Raw genomic sequence first — 14742 nt, 5'->3', positions numbered from 1 at the left:
TGTATTTTCCGGACTTGCCCACACAACCCTTGTTTGCATAGCGCCTATTAACCTCTTACAGAAGTGGTGCTGTGTGGATTACAGTTTGGGAAACACTGGCAGAGCGCTCAAGGATAGCAGGGCTGTGAAGCATTCCACAATGGAGTTCGTGCCAAGTCATGGTAAATTCAACTCTTGAGGTATCTGGAGGGCAGTGTTTGGACAAAGATGAGCCAGCTTCAAGGCCACCCAATTTGTTGGGTTGTTTTCATGGCCATTTGTCTTTTCCACTCAACTAAATTGAGGATTCTGTGAAATTGGGGGCAGTTATAATTTCTTTACATCTCTACAACATTTGGCTTATTACAGAGCATATTAATAAATGATAAATAAATATTTCTTTTTATTGAAGCTCGGAATAAGCAAAAAAAATCACAACTTAGTTTTTATTTCTTGCTTCTTTCTGCTTTTGTTGGAAATTTATTTTCCATTTAGGTTTTTAACCTAATGTTAAAAACCCAAATGTGTTGAAACTCATTGTCAATTTTTAATAATAATTTTTATTCACACCTTTCAATATCTCATGTACCTACATACTTGCTCTCTTTGACAATTTTGATGAAATGATCTTAGACAAAGAAAACTCAAAAAAGAGTATTTGACATTCTGATTAGTGAAGTAGTTATCCTAATTATTAGAAGTAAACAAAATAAGAAGAATAGTTGGGCAGATTTGAGAAGTAAATGGCTAAATCATTCGTTTAAAAGTGGTGGTGGGGGCCGGCCTGGTGGCGCAAGTGGTTAAGTGGGTGCACTCCGCTGTGGCGGCCCAGGGTTTGCTGGCTCAGATCCCGGCGCACCGACACACCGCTTGTCATGCCATGCTGTGGTGGCATCCCATAAAAAGTGGAGGAAGATGGGCATGGGTGTTAGCCCAGGGCCAGTCTTCCTCAGCAGAAAAAGAGGAGGATTGGCAGATGTTAGCTCAGGGCCGATCTTCCTCACACACGCACAAAAAAAGTGGTAGTGTTTTTTTCAAAGTAAAATTTTAAAAAATTAATTGAAAGTATAAAATCGTATATTTGACCAAAAAGCATCATGACTATCAGGAAATTACCCTTGAGAATTCTTTAATTAGCTTATACAATACAGTAAATATGGTTTTGTGAACAGAAAGTAATATGTAAGTATAAATGAATAATATATACAGAAATGTGCAGAATCTTATAGGAATAAAAATGAAAATATAATTTACAATATTTATAATTGCACAAAAGGTAAAGAAAGAGACATGTATGTATGCTTGAATATGCAAAAGTCAAATGCAAATTATGTGATTCCACTGTGGTATATAAAAGCAAAGATATGAAGTAGTTGAAAATTTTAACTTTTGAGCTTGGTACAGTTATGAACTGTACTTGAGTTCATAGTTTTAAAAAATATTAATGCTATATGTTATGCATTTATTAATACTTTCCTCTGAGGGCACTTGCCATCAGCTAAATACAAGAAAAAAGTAAGGGCATGGTAGAAACTTCTAATCTCTGGATTGTTTGGTATGGTCTCCTCCAACATTAGCGGAGCTTATTCTGCTGTTCTTTGGACAGAGTTCCAACATTTATTGATGAGCTCTACTCCCTTTGATAGAGTGGTTTCACAGTGTAATACAAACCCAGACAATTTGAGTTGGATATTGCTAGTCCACTTTTCTCACTACAGAGATGACAATACAGAAGCTCGGAAATGTATTGCCATAAAAGTACCTATGCAATCTTCCTCTCCTGAAGACCCAGTGTCTATGAGAACCCTGGGCAGTCACACATATTAGGAATCTCCACTTCTACTATTGAGACCCATCTTGACTGGCAGGCCTTTAAGCTCAGGTTGGTTGATTTCCAGAACTATGTTTGATAAACCTCTGTGTAATCATGGAAACCCTCTATGTGATCATGCCCCTGGACCCAGAAGTCAGGGGAGCACAGTGTATTGGACTCTTGCTTTTCTTCCACTCACTTCCCTGTTGTAGTTTCAGTGAAACCATTTGCTTATAAATCTTCCTCCAATCAGGCTAAGAAAAAGCAGATTCTACCTAGACTAATCTTTCCATGTATACAGGAGAAAAGATGAAAGACTTCCTTAAAGTTTAGAAAAGCAAAACCATATACTATTACAAAGGCATTAGTAAACTTTTATTTCTACTTTGAAGAAGTATGTCTGATTTTAGAGTTTAGAAGTTTATAATCCCATTCCCAATAATATGTAGTTCACGTTTCACAATTCAACATTATTAAAGGTTTCAATGACTGTTTTTAATTATTTAGGCTTCAAGGAGACAATCTGGCAGAAAGGACAGAAGAGACATCACAAATACTTCATTCTCCAGATGAAATAATCCCAGATTCTTTGGGTAAGTTATAAATCCAACAATATTTATTGTAATTTTAGTGGCACTTGAATATTAAAAAAAAATGAAATTAAATCAAACATCTACCCCTGCATCAAATCACCATAGCTGCCCGTCATATGTCCACCACACCTTCAGGCTGTGTGTGTCCGGAGGTTAAGGGCAAAGGAAAAAAGGAAGCAAGAAGTGTGGATTCTGAGGAGCAGCCTCTTAATGCCTATGCCTGTTTAAGGTACAAACAAGTCAACTATATATTGGCTACTCCCAAAGTTATGTCACTAATTCCAACTTGTTTTTAGACTTTCATATTCCCTACTTCCATTCTCACATCATAGATCCCTTCAGTCTTCCTGGGAAGAAATGTCAATATCATACTTGATTGCCCTCTGTCTTTCTCAGTCCTATATTAAATTAGTCTCAAATCATGTCAATGGCACCACAGAATTTCCTCTCCAAGCCAACCTCCTCTTCATTTTCCCGATACTGTGTCATCTATACTTTTGTCCTCTTTTTCCGTCAAGTGTAACAGCCCTGTAAATAGGTTCTCCTTGTACTATTTCACCCCTATTTAGTTCATTATCTTTTAAAAAGCAAAGTTGTTTATTTCACCCCCATTTTCTGTAGGACAAAATTCAGACTCCTTAACTTAGCATATTAAGTTCATGTCAGGGCATTTGCTGAATAAAAAATAAATAAATAAGCACATGTAATACCACTACAATAGTATCTAAGGTAGATCACTGCTTTATCAGTCAGTGTTCTAGCAGAAAGCAGTTGGTACATCCCATTGGAGTAACTAGAAGGGACATTATAGGAAAAGATTTTCCTTTCTTCTGGATAGAGAAGGACATCTTAAACAAGACGCATAAAATTCCTAACCATAAAAGAAATAATGGAAAAATTCAACTATAGAAAGTTAAGAAATCCTGTTCATCAAAAGACGCCAGAAAAAGAGAATAAATAAGACACAAAATAGGAAAATATATTTGTAATATATTTGTCACTGAGCAAAGATTAGTATTCAGACTACATAAAGAACATCTACAATTTAATAAAGAAAAGATTAACAAATCAGTAGAAAAATAAGCAACAGATATGAACAGACATTTCACAGAAGAGGAAACACAAATGGCTAATGAGTATATGAAAAATGCTTAACTACTCCAGTAATCAAAGAAAAGCAAATTAAGACCACCGAGAGATGCTGTTTTAAAATCTTTTGTTTGGCTTTAATTAAGAAATCTGGCAAAACCAAATGCTAGTGAAGACAGATATGAAAGGAAACTCATACACTAAAGGTGGGGTATAAACAATTTTGGAAACAGTTTTTCATTATCTTAAAATCTTGAGCATTTATTTAATCTAAAATCTAGAAGCTCCACTTCTAGGTAAATGTCTTAGAGAAACAAGTCTTATGTACCATGAAATGTGAACAGCCCTTGTTATATGAGCAGCCCTTGTTGGTATGCTCCTGAACAGGAAAATGGATACATTGCGGAACTGTTAGATTGTAGGAACCTGAATGCATTTCAACTACACACACAGGATGGGTGAAATCAGCGGTGTGCTGGTGAACGTTAACAACTGTTTCTTTGAAAAAGAAAGCCCTGATTTGTAGAGAGTGACGGTTTCCATGATATGAATACTCCCATTGTGGCTGATTTCAAGCACCCAATCTGAAATGGTAGATGGCTCTCTCAATCTGGTGTGAGCAGGCTGCAGCTCACAACTGAATGAGTCTTAAGAACATAACATTGATTGAACAAAAGCAAGTCATAGAATGTCGTTTTTATAAAGCCCAAAACTAGCAAATCTAAATAATGTATTCTTTAGGAAAACATACATAAGTGATAAAACTATATTACAAAAAAGGAATGAAAACTCAAAATGGTAGTTATCCTCCGGGAGTAGGGGAAACAAGGCGATGGGATAAGAAGGAGCTCACACGTATATGAAAGTTACTGGAAATGTTCTAATGCTTGAGTTAGGTGGTGGGTTTGGGGTGTTTATTTTACCATTGTGCTTTGTAACTTAAATATTATATATATATTGTTATCCATATATATTTTATATATACTTTTTTCTATGTGTTGAATATTACCTAACAAACATTAAAAACTAAAGTGCTGTGGGAATATAAACCAATGCCAGTGCAGCATAATACAAAGAAATGATACGAGTTGTTTATATATACTCAAATCTCTCGTAGTACTGATGACACGGATCACTCTCACGACAGACCTTAAACACTGACAGTGGAAGTTGAGCAATGTGTCACTCCATTCCTTGACACTCCTCCATCTGCTGTATCTCCTCACTGATATTATTTTATGTGTACCTTTCTTCCCTGACTTGTAGTAAGTTCTTTCTCTCCTCTGCCTATTCAGATCCGACGTTCTGGGATCAAGTCAGGTTTCCCTGATGTCCAGCCTACACTAATGTTTTCCTTTTTTTCAGCCCCTCATTGTTTTTGAATTATTTCTTGTGTGTTTGTTCTTCTCACTTCAGTTGGTTTATACGCTTCTTGAGGTTTTCTTGTGTTCCCCGTCACGCCCGGTACAAAACTAGACACAACACAGATATTATTTAACTACTCACCTGTTATTTTTTGTTTTTGTTATTTTGAGGAAGATTGGCCCTGTGCTAACATCTGTTGCCAATCTTCTTCTTTTTCTTTCTTTCTCCCCAAAGCCCCAGTATGTAGTTGTATATCATAGTTATAGAGTTGTAACTCTTGTATGTGGGACGCCGCCTCAGCATGGCTCGATGAGTGGTGAGTAGGTCTGTGCCCAAAGTCTGAAATGATGAACCCTGGGCTGCCGAAGCAGAACGCATGAACTTAACCATTAGACCACCGGACAGGTCCCTCACCCGTTATTTCTTTAACTCTCTCAAAACTCTTCGAATTCACCAGTTTACGGATACTATATATCCTTCAGCAATCACATTTACATAAGAACCAAGAACTATAGGGGCTGGCCTGGTGGCGCAAGTGGTTAAGTGCACGCACTCCACTGCGGCGGCCCGGGGTTCGCCGGTTCAGATCCCAGGCACGCACTGACGCACTGCTTGGCAAGCCATGCTGTGGTGGCATCCCATATAAAGTGGAGGAAGATGGGCATGGATGTTAGCCTAGGGCCAGTCTTCCTCAGCAAAAAAAAGAGGAGGATTGGCAGATGTTAGCATAGGGCTGATCTCCTCACAGAAAAAAAAAAAAAGAAAGAAAAAACAAAAAAAAACCCAAGAATTGTAGAGATTTACATTTCTTGAAAAATTAAACGATGCACTTTAATATGTTGTTGATTATACTTACTTGCATCCACTGGGAAAAAAATGTATTCATTAAATTTAAACTCCTTTCTTGAACTGCTTATATTCTGCATTCTTTATATTCAAATATTAGTAGATCTAATCAGTAAATTCCAAAATAATAGTTTCTGATTAAGTACATTCTTTCCCACTTAAGTTAGTCAGATCACTAAATCCAATAATTGAATATTGTTAACATTATCCAAAAGTGCTAATATAATTTTTATGAGAACTGTGTATCCACATTGAGCTTGGCTCAATAAACATAAATATTTCTATGAATAGGGGTAATTTTGTGCATAAAAAACCTGTCGTGACACAAACAGCAAAAAGAAAAATAATGACCCCAGAAGAAGTTGAACAAAGCTATGCGTTGTGGTAAACTCTATAGATTTCTAGGTTCCTACCAGCATACCCAGTCAACCATGAAAGCGAAGTTTCTAGTCCATGTGCTGCCAGAGACTGTCAGATTTTAACAAAATTACTTTATTTTTCTATACTACAGTTTCTTCATCTCTAAAATGAGGAGACAAGGTAAACTCTAATATTTGACAGATTTAGAGACTCATTTTCCCCTCCATGTGATTAAAAAAAGCTCAGAGAATTCATTGCTCGTATTTTTAAAATCATATATACTTACAAAAGAGATTGCTCTGGAGTAGGTGGAGCAAAATAGTTTACACATATTCACTCACCCATCATCATTAATAAACAATTTACTCAGAATACTTAAAAAAAAATGGAATGTACTCTTCCAAGCATGAAACACTAAGGTTTTACTTTCATGATGCCTGTTTTCTCTACTAGCTTATTAGATTGGTATTCTATCGCTAGATTTAGACTATTTAGCAGAGTCCTTTCAACTTAACTTTTAATATGATCAGTTATGTAAATTCACAAATATTTTGGCTGGACTTCATAGTTGTCCTTCTACACAAAGCTGAATGGACTTTACCATATTATAGATCTCACTGGATGTGACACCAATATCCAGTAAGAATTCAACCAAAACAGGAACAGAACAGAATGTAAAACCATTTAAAGTTACCAACACTTTCCCTTTATAAATGTTCATTTTTGTTAAAAAATTAATACTGTGAAGGTGTTCAAGTAAATTCCAAGAGAGGAAATGTCATAGAAAATTATCTAGCTCAACTTGTTTTGAAAGCACCTAGTAGAGGGCCTGGCATATAGTATTTGTTGAATAAATTACTACACCAATACACAAATAAATGGATGAATGAATTGATTAATACATACATGCAAAAACAGTCAAACAGAGTGACAATACCTCTTTAAAACCATTAACTGCTCAGTGAGAGGAACTTGAAAACTCACTTATAGTATAGTATTTCTAACTTTAATAAATCAGCAAATCCACTAGATGGTGGATTTTCTTCTCCTATATGTGAAATAACTTGCTTTGTAATGTAGAATAAAGCATTTTAATATTGTTTATTTATTAAGTCAATATTCTACTCAATAAGAATTTCAACACAAAAAACAGAAAAAATACTGAGTGAATGCTAAAATTACACTAGTATTTGCTCACAGTTGTGTAGAACATGATTCAGTCTTGGAGGACTTGAATTGTGCCAGTTTATACATCCTAATTTAAAGAGTCTATTGTCACCCTTACAACTGGGTTTTAGTAGGTAGGAGTTCAAGTATTCTTTGTAAATGTATTAATATTTTTGAATTGGTGTAATTCTCATCATCTATCCTGATTTTATGAACAAAAACTGGCTTCTTTTTAATGTCTGTGTTCTGTTCGGAAGGATGGGAGGTATCATTTGTAAATTCATCTACAACTTAAGAATGTATGTGGTTTTCCCAAAGTAATTTTTATGGTGGAAAGAATTCCATGTTCTAAAACGAAATCTACATTTACATCTAGATGAACGATGTGCCCTGGGATTTAGTAATTTTTCATCTTGAATGTAAAATTCTGAATTATCAGAGACAGAGAGAGCTCCATGATTCAAAAGCTATGACTGTGGATTTGTGCTAAGCTTTCCATTGTCTCTCTGGTCTTGGGTGGCCATTAAGGGTGTGAAGGATTTAATGCTCTGGTTTTCTTCCCGGAGCACGCATTTTATGCAACAGAAGAATCTGTGTCCATATGTACGTGAATCTGAAGGAAAATCTTGTTTAGGGATTCATGTGGCTTTTTCAAATATTAATAAATATGAGAAATCAATTTTAAAAGTCTCTGGTGGTTTAAAATACCTTTCTCTTAACTGATTTTTTTATTTGAGTAGAAGGTATTAAAATACAGACTATTTCAAGATGCTCCATATATCTATCTTTATTGCAGAATTCCTTATAACTCAGAAATCCTTGTTGTTATAATTAATTTAACTCAGCAGACATATGGAAAGAATTGCCATAATTTTATTCACATATTTGAAAGTCACTACTCACCCACTCCTCAGTCTATTCAAGCTAAGTAATCAAAACTTCTTGCTCGATACATTAAAATGGAAAACCTGCCACCACTTGATAATACGCACCCTTCTCCAAACTTTGCAGAATTTTCCATCCCATTTGAAAGAGAGAAAAGAATGGTACTTAAATTGTGTGGCCAAAAAAAAAAAAAAAAAAGGACAACCCGCTCCGTCATTTCAATATCATTCTCATAATGGGTTTATGTATCAGAGAATTAGTAAGCAATATGTAACTATAATTTATTCACTCTTTTTGTAAAAACAGATTCTTTACCTGGGACTGAAGAAGCACTAATGGAAGAGAGTGAAGAATTTGAGAAAGCATCTAAATTAACGGGACCTGTAAGTATATCCATTTACTTTTTTTTTTCATCTCTAAAACTAATATATATTTCACTAATGGGAAAATCTAAAAAGATTAGAAAGGAATAGGAAACAATATTCTTTAAATTAAAGAATAGTTTAAAATTCACATCCAGGATTTCCCACATAGTCATGCTTATATGAGTAGGTGGCCATCTTGATTACAGGTACACAGCAGGGCTGTATTAAGCTCTTTTGAAAATTAGGGAAGATTTGAATGAGGTGGGAAAATCTAAGTTCTGGTATTATTAACTACTTGTTTGTGCACTTGAACATTCTAAAAGATTATGAGCTGCCGTCTTCAACGTCAATAAGTTTAACTACACGTATCTTGATATTAAAATAAATGTTTTGCATATTCAAGTTTACATATAACTTATGTACATATAATTATATCTTTTCAATAGAGTATATTGGGAGAAAACCATTAGGTTTCAGATTTTCAATGCAATTTAGTGTTAAAAGAATAAATAGAAAAACTGAAATCTACATATAAATTCTAAATATAAAGTTGAAAAGGATTCTGAATTGCTATAAAAATGACTATGCAATCTTGCATTATCCTAAGCTTAATATTTAGCCTGGGTTTATATACTACAATATTCTCTGTATTACTTTGCTAGGGCTTTGCTGTAACAAAACACCACAGACTGGGTGGCTTAAACAACAGAAACTGATTGTCTGGCAATTCTGGAGGCAGAAGTCGAAGATCCAAGTGTTAGCAGTGTTGGTTTCTTCTGAGGCCTTTCTTGGCTCGCAGATGTCCGTATTCTCCCTCCCTGTATCTTCATGTCATCATCCTCTGCACAAGTCTGTGTCCTCATCTCCTCTTCCTATAAGAACACCATTCATATTGGATTAGGCCCACTCTAATGATCTTATTTAACTTAATTACCTCTCTAAAAACCCTATCTCCAAATACAGTGACATTTTGAAGAACTGGAAGTTAGGACTTCAACGTATAAATTTTGGGGAGATACAACTCAGCCCATAACACTCTCTGGTGAGATTACATTATTTGGATTGCAGGATTTGGTTGAAGGCACCACATTTTCCAATGGATTTCATAATAAAATTAATTTAAAAATTACTGATGAAATTAATGTATCTTTGTTCCTATGGCACTTTCTCATTGAAGCTTCCCTGACCCTATTTAAATTTTGAATTTCTCTTCTTTATTTTTCTATATGTACTTATCATCTTCCACCATTCTGTATAATTTACTTGTTTTGTTTATTGTCCGTCTCCCTCCACATAATATAGGGTCTAAAAGGGTAGGAATTTTTGTGCACTTTTTTTAACTTCTGTATCCTTTGAAGAGTGCCTGCATATAGTAGGCACATAATACATGTAGGTTGAATGAATGAAATTATTTCACAATAATTTCTCACCAAGAGATGAAAAATATATTTTCTCATACTTAAAATGGTAGAACCTTAGAAATAGAAAGAATCATGGCAGCCATCTAGTTCAGCCTTTCCTCTCCCTTAGCTCAATATTATGAGCTGTTGTCCCACCTTCATCCAATGCAAGGATATCCATTTTATACATAAGGAAACAGAAAGTCAGAGAAGCTTGGTAACTGGACCAAGGTCCCAAAGCTAAAAGAGCAATGAGGTCATGAGTTGAGCACTAGTCAATTTCCCTTCTACTGCACACTCTTGATGTTTCTGGTGCCTTTCTATTTCTTTTATAAGCAGTTTATTCCTATTTGTTAGACATTTTCTTAGATTCCTCACAACCACTTGTAGCCATTGGTCTTAGTTCTACTCCTGAGACAATAGCCTGAGTCCAATCCTTCTTCCTCTTAACTGATCTTTAGATATTAGAAGCTGTTAGCATGTCCCATCTGAGAATTTTTTAGCCAAAACACAATTTGTTCTTTCAATCAATTTTTACATTATGTAGTTTTCAAAGACTTCATACCTCTGATGCTTTCTCTGAATATATTCTTGTTTGCCAAGTCACCTATAAAGTGTAGGTTATGCCACAACCAAACCTAGGGTTCCAAATAATGCTCCCACATCAGAGGATATAATGGGGTATGTATTTGGTACAAATATAATCTTTGGATTATGATCTGGGGTTGTATTAACTTTTTTGTAAGGAACTTTCTGGCATTCATAAACTTCAGTATGACTCCATAATCTCATGATGATAAAAGCATGTCATCATTCAGATTATGATAATCTGTTATTCATCACTTTTTGCAAAGATTTGTTTCGTCATATGTGAATTCCACCAAAGCCCATATTCTCCCTAATGTCTAAAAGGATATTATTAGATTCTTTTTCTAATCACTTTCCTAAATCAAGTTATATCCTATCCATAGGATTTGGCTTACTTAATAATACCTAATAATCCAAAGAGGGAAAAAAGAGAAATTAGCTTTTTTGGTTAAATTTCTTCTGAGTGATTTCAAACCAACCTTGAGAGATTTTTGCTTTCTTTTCACAGTGCTCACATAGTGCTTTCCTAATGCAAAAATTTGTTCAAAATTTGTTCTAAGTGAATTTTACTTGTTTTCATTTATCATTCATTAGATTTTGAATGTTTAAAAATTCTACAATTCTATTTAATGTCAAATTAACCATTTAATTCTTTTTGAAAGTATGTGGAATATAAATAATACATGAATAATAAATTAATATCAGGACCCTGAACATAATTTCTAGATGGTAGCTGCTTTTATTATGAAGAAAACATGGATTTCTTTAAAAAAATTATCAGATTGATGATATTTTAGATGCAAATTCCCTAAATAATATTTCTTAGGATTGTATTTTTGGTAAATCAAGAAGAAAATTGTGGCTTTATTTAAATTTTCATGGCAAATTGGAACAAAAGAGAACTTTTTTTCTCTATTACCATAAGAAATGTAAAGTATTTCAAATTTTGAGTCATATCCTGCAGAAACATAAACATGCCACAAATGTTGAAAACCATTTAGAGTAGTTTCAACACATGTTGTCTCTATTTGCTAACTTTCCATGTTGGGTATTGGATACTAATAAGTGGGTAACAAACTCTTGGAAACGTTTTTCCCCAGTGGCTTAACGTATGTTTAAAATATTTCATGGATATTTTGTGAATACGTGAGTGAGGTCAAGGCAACATTTAGATTTACATTTTTATCCTCCCTCAAGTAAGCAAGTCATTCTTTTGGAATTTCCCTCTCCTCCTCCTTCTTCTGTGTTCTGGAAGGTCTCTTAATATATCTACATCTTGTGAAGATTTAAGCTGGATTTGTCAGATGAATATGATTATTAAAAATGAACCAAAAAAAGAAAATCTTGGGAAGAAAATATGAAGCATCAGATATTGCTTATGCTGTTTTAGTTCATAAATATAGTACATACTTTTTTTAGATCAATGATCCATAAAGACTCAATATCAATGATTTTTTAATTTCACAATTCCTATAGTTTTGTTAATTTTCAAAATTTTATTTTGTTTTGAAAGTATTAAGCAAACATGTGAGCATAATGGAAAGATGAAAAGATAATTAAGACAGACATTTAACATTCAATATCTTACTGACATTTATTCTTTTTCCTTGGTAGATCTCTTATTTATTTTATTTATTGATCAATACTGACCAGCCCATCATTAGCTGACTCCCCTAAGACTTTATGTAACTGGTCATCATTTCTTAGTTAAAATAGAAGAAAAATTAAAAGAAAGACTCCTGTAGGGAAAGGTTTCCTAAAATTCCCAGGAGTTACTAAAAGTTATATTTTTAGTACATTTTCCTTCTGAAGAGTTTTATCTATATGAGGAGATATGTAAAACTAACTAGAATGATAGTAGTAATAATAATAATGATTTCACATATTTGTATAGCACTTTTTAATTGTTCAGCATTTTCACATACTTAATATCAATTGTCTCCGAATTTTGCAAGTCCTATGACTTATCACTTAGACTTGACAACTCTTCTGTGAAATTAGTAGTACTCTAAGTTTTAGATGAGAATACTGAGCTTCCAAAAGATCTAGTGATTCATCCCAGGTCAAGTAGACAGGGAAGAACTAAAACTCGTATTTCTCAGTGCCCAAACTCTCTTTCACAGAACTTCCCAGAGTGCATACAATGATTAAGGCACTGAGGCCACTAGTAAATAGCACAAGTAATATAGAAAGGATAAAAATTAGGCTGTTATCAGTAACGAATGTCAAAGATAGAATTATTCATTAGATTAAGTAGATAGTGAAAAAGTAGAGGTTTGAGGGACTGGATCATAAGACAGATTTTTATGAGAGGAAGGGATCAGTATGTTTGGAGCGTAAAAAGACTAGTCTTGCTTAGGTCCTTAACAATTGGAGGAGTCTAAGAAACCAGGGCAGTGTGACAAGTAGGGGATCTTAAAATTAGGAGGATACTCAGAAGGAAAATGAAAAGGGAAATAATACATGTCTGGGAAAAAATTCTTGTGGCAAACTTGATCCAAAAGTTAGAAGATTCCAGAATCGTCTTAATAAAGTATCTACTCCCCTGGATTAGAGGTAAACTTTGATTTCTTATAAGCTTGACTAATATTGTGCTCTGTTGATTAGTAAATAAGCAAAACAGTTTGTTTGTTGGTGTTCTAGGGAGAAGTAAAGGGCTTTTTTTTTTCACCCTTCACTGATTCTTTCTACTTCTACTCACAAGTTGTAAGGTGTGGACCTAATTGTCTGAAGTTGGAATTTCCCACATACACCACGTTTTCCCAAGATCCCATGAATATGAACTTGAAAAAGAATAAATTTGGATTAGATGTGCATATAATACTCTTTTGATAACAACTATAATTGGATGACATGAAGATAAAGATTCATGTGCATACTTCCAGTCATACACAACTGACGTACAAATTCAGAAAAGAATTTTGATAGGAAGGACGTTGTTCCTAAATGAATTTCTTTTTACTGGCAAGAAGTAGGTAAATGGATTTTTGTTAATTTTTAAAAATTTTATTCAGCCATTGAAGCACGTAGTCAGCAAAGAGTTCCACCTGTATTTCTGCTCCCTGTCAGATTGTTAATTAGTACAGTGGAATCCTCTTATAACAAATCTGGGGTGCTCTTGGGAATTACCTTTAGAGAGGAATTCCACTACACACAGTGAGCACTGATTGCTGAGACTGAAAGAAAATTTTGTGTTCTACTGAAATCATATGACTCTTCACAATAGTCAGGTTGCACAGATGCTTGTTATGTCTGTACTCTAGAAACTTGCATACTACTTTCAAGCCCAATAGCATTTATCCCCTTGGAGATTCATTCCTTTCATTCCTTTTCTTTTTCCCAAATCCATACCTCTTCTCTCATAAGACATGCTGAAAAAGACCTATACATTTAAAAGATATAAAACTACAAATTTATCACTTAGACTCGACAACAAGCATAAAAAGAATTGTACCCATAGCTTTATAGTATAAAATATGGGTATGAATTTTTAATGGACCTTTAGACTATTTCTTGGACACCCCTACTTTCTACCTTGTTTGTTACAAATGTTGTTCCTCCCTACACACAGCCCTCTCTTCACGGAAGTTTTGTCTGTTTTGTCATCCTCACAACTTGACATTTTAAATATTTCCAATGAAACATCTTCCAAATTATTTTTCATACCCAAGTATAATTTTATGGAAAGTAAATTGTTGCACACATTTTAGAGGGTTTATAATTCTACGTAAATTGATTTAAATAGCTGGTCAATGGAAGCATGAATGAATAGGTTAATGAACAAGATGCAATTTTTTCTTACATTATATACCTAGCGTGGAAAACTAGGCACACTACTAGCATTTACGGAATTAAGACTAAACGTATTTCAACTCGTATGCTTGCAAAATGAAAAAAAAATTAATGTCATTATCGTCTCACCAAATAGAAGTAATAAATTATGGTGGATTCTGTCTCTTGAAAGATGCTGGCAGCTAATTGCAGCAATGAATTGTCTGCTAAGAATAGCAATTGCTATACATCTTGCTCAGGACCCTAAAGGTTTTTACCATTTCTTTTGCCTTCGAGCTGGTAGAGTTTTGCTTGGCTTTTATCATTCACGGATCTAGGCCACCAATAAACTAAAACTGCTTAAAACTAAGTACTAGCGTAGGCAAGTTATCTAACCAAATTTTGGAATCTAGTGGGATTTCTCCTTTTGACGTTTCATATCTGTTGATTTCTAATACATAGAGGATGGAAATATTTGTGCAAACCTATGCAAATATTAGTTTTTAAAACTTCTATAAATT

At 34.2% G+C, this 14742-nt stretch overlaps 1 protein-coding gene across 5 annotated transcripts in view; it reads left to right on the top strand.

The window, feature by feature from the left end:
- Window positions 1-14742, top strand: part of C31H8orf34 (chromosome 31 C8orf34 homolog) — a 392833-nt gene that overhangs the window by 298630 nt on the left and 79461 nt on the right. For all 5 annotated transcript variants that reach the window (XM_087420473.1, XM_087420472.1, XM_087420471.1 and 2 more), the window contains 2 exons: window positions 2300-2385; window positions 8404-8480. In XM_087420473.1, the coding sequence (XP_087276599.1) occupies window positions 2300-2385; window positions 8404-8480 (163 nt within the window). The remainder of the gene's footprint in view (window positions 1-2299; window positions 2386-8403; window positions 8481-14742) is intronic.

Source organism: Ceratotherium simum, chromosome 31 (assembly GCF_057802395.1).
Source record: "Ceratotherium simum simum isolate JZ-2026a chromosome 31, ASM5780239v1, whole genome shotgun sequence".
In the NCBI taxonomy this organism is placed as follows: Eukaryota; Metazoa; Chordata; class Mammalia; order Perissodactyla; family Rhinocerotidae; genus Ceratotherium; species Ceratotherium simum.
The sequence above is the reverse complement of the archived record's forward strand: the minus strand, read 5'-3'. Positions and strand labels throughout refer to the sequence as shown.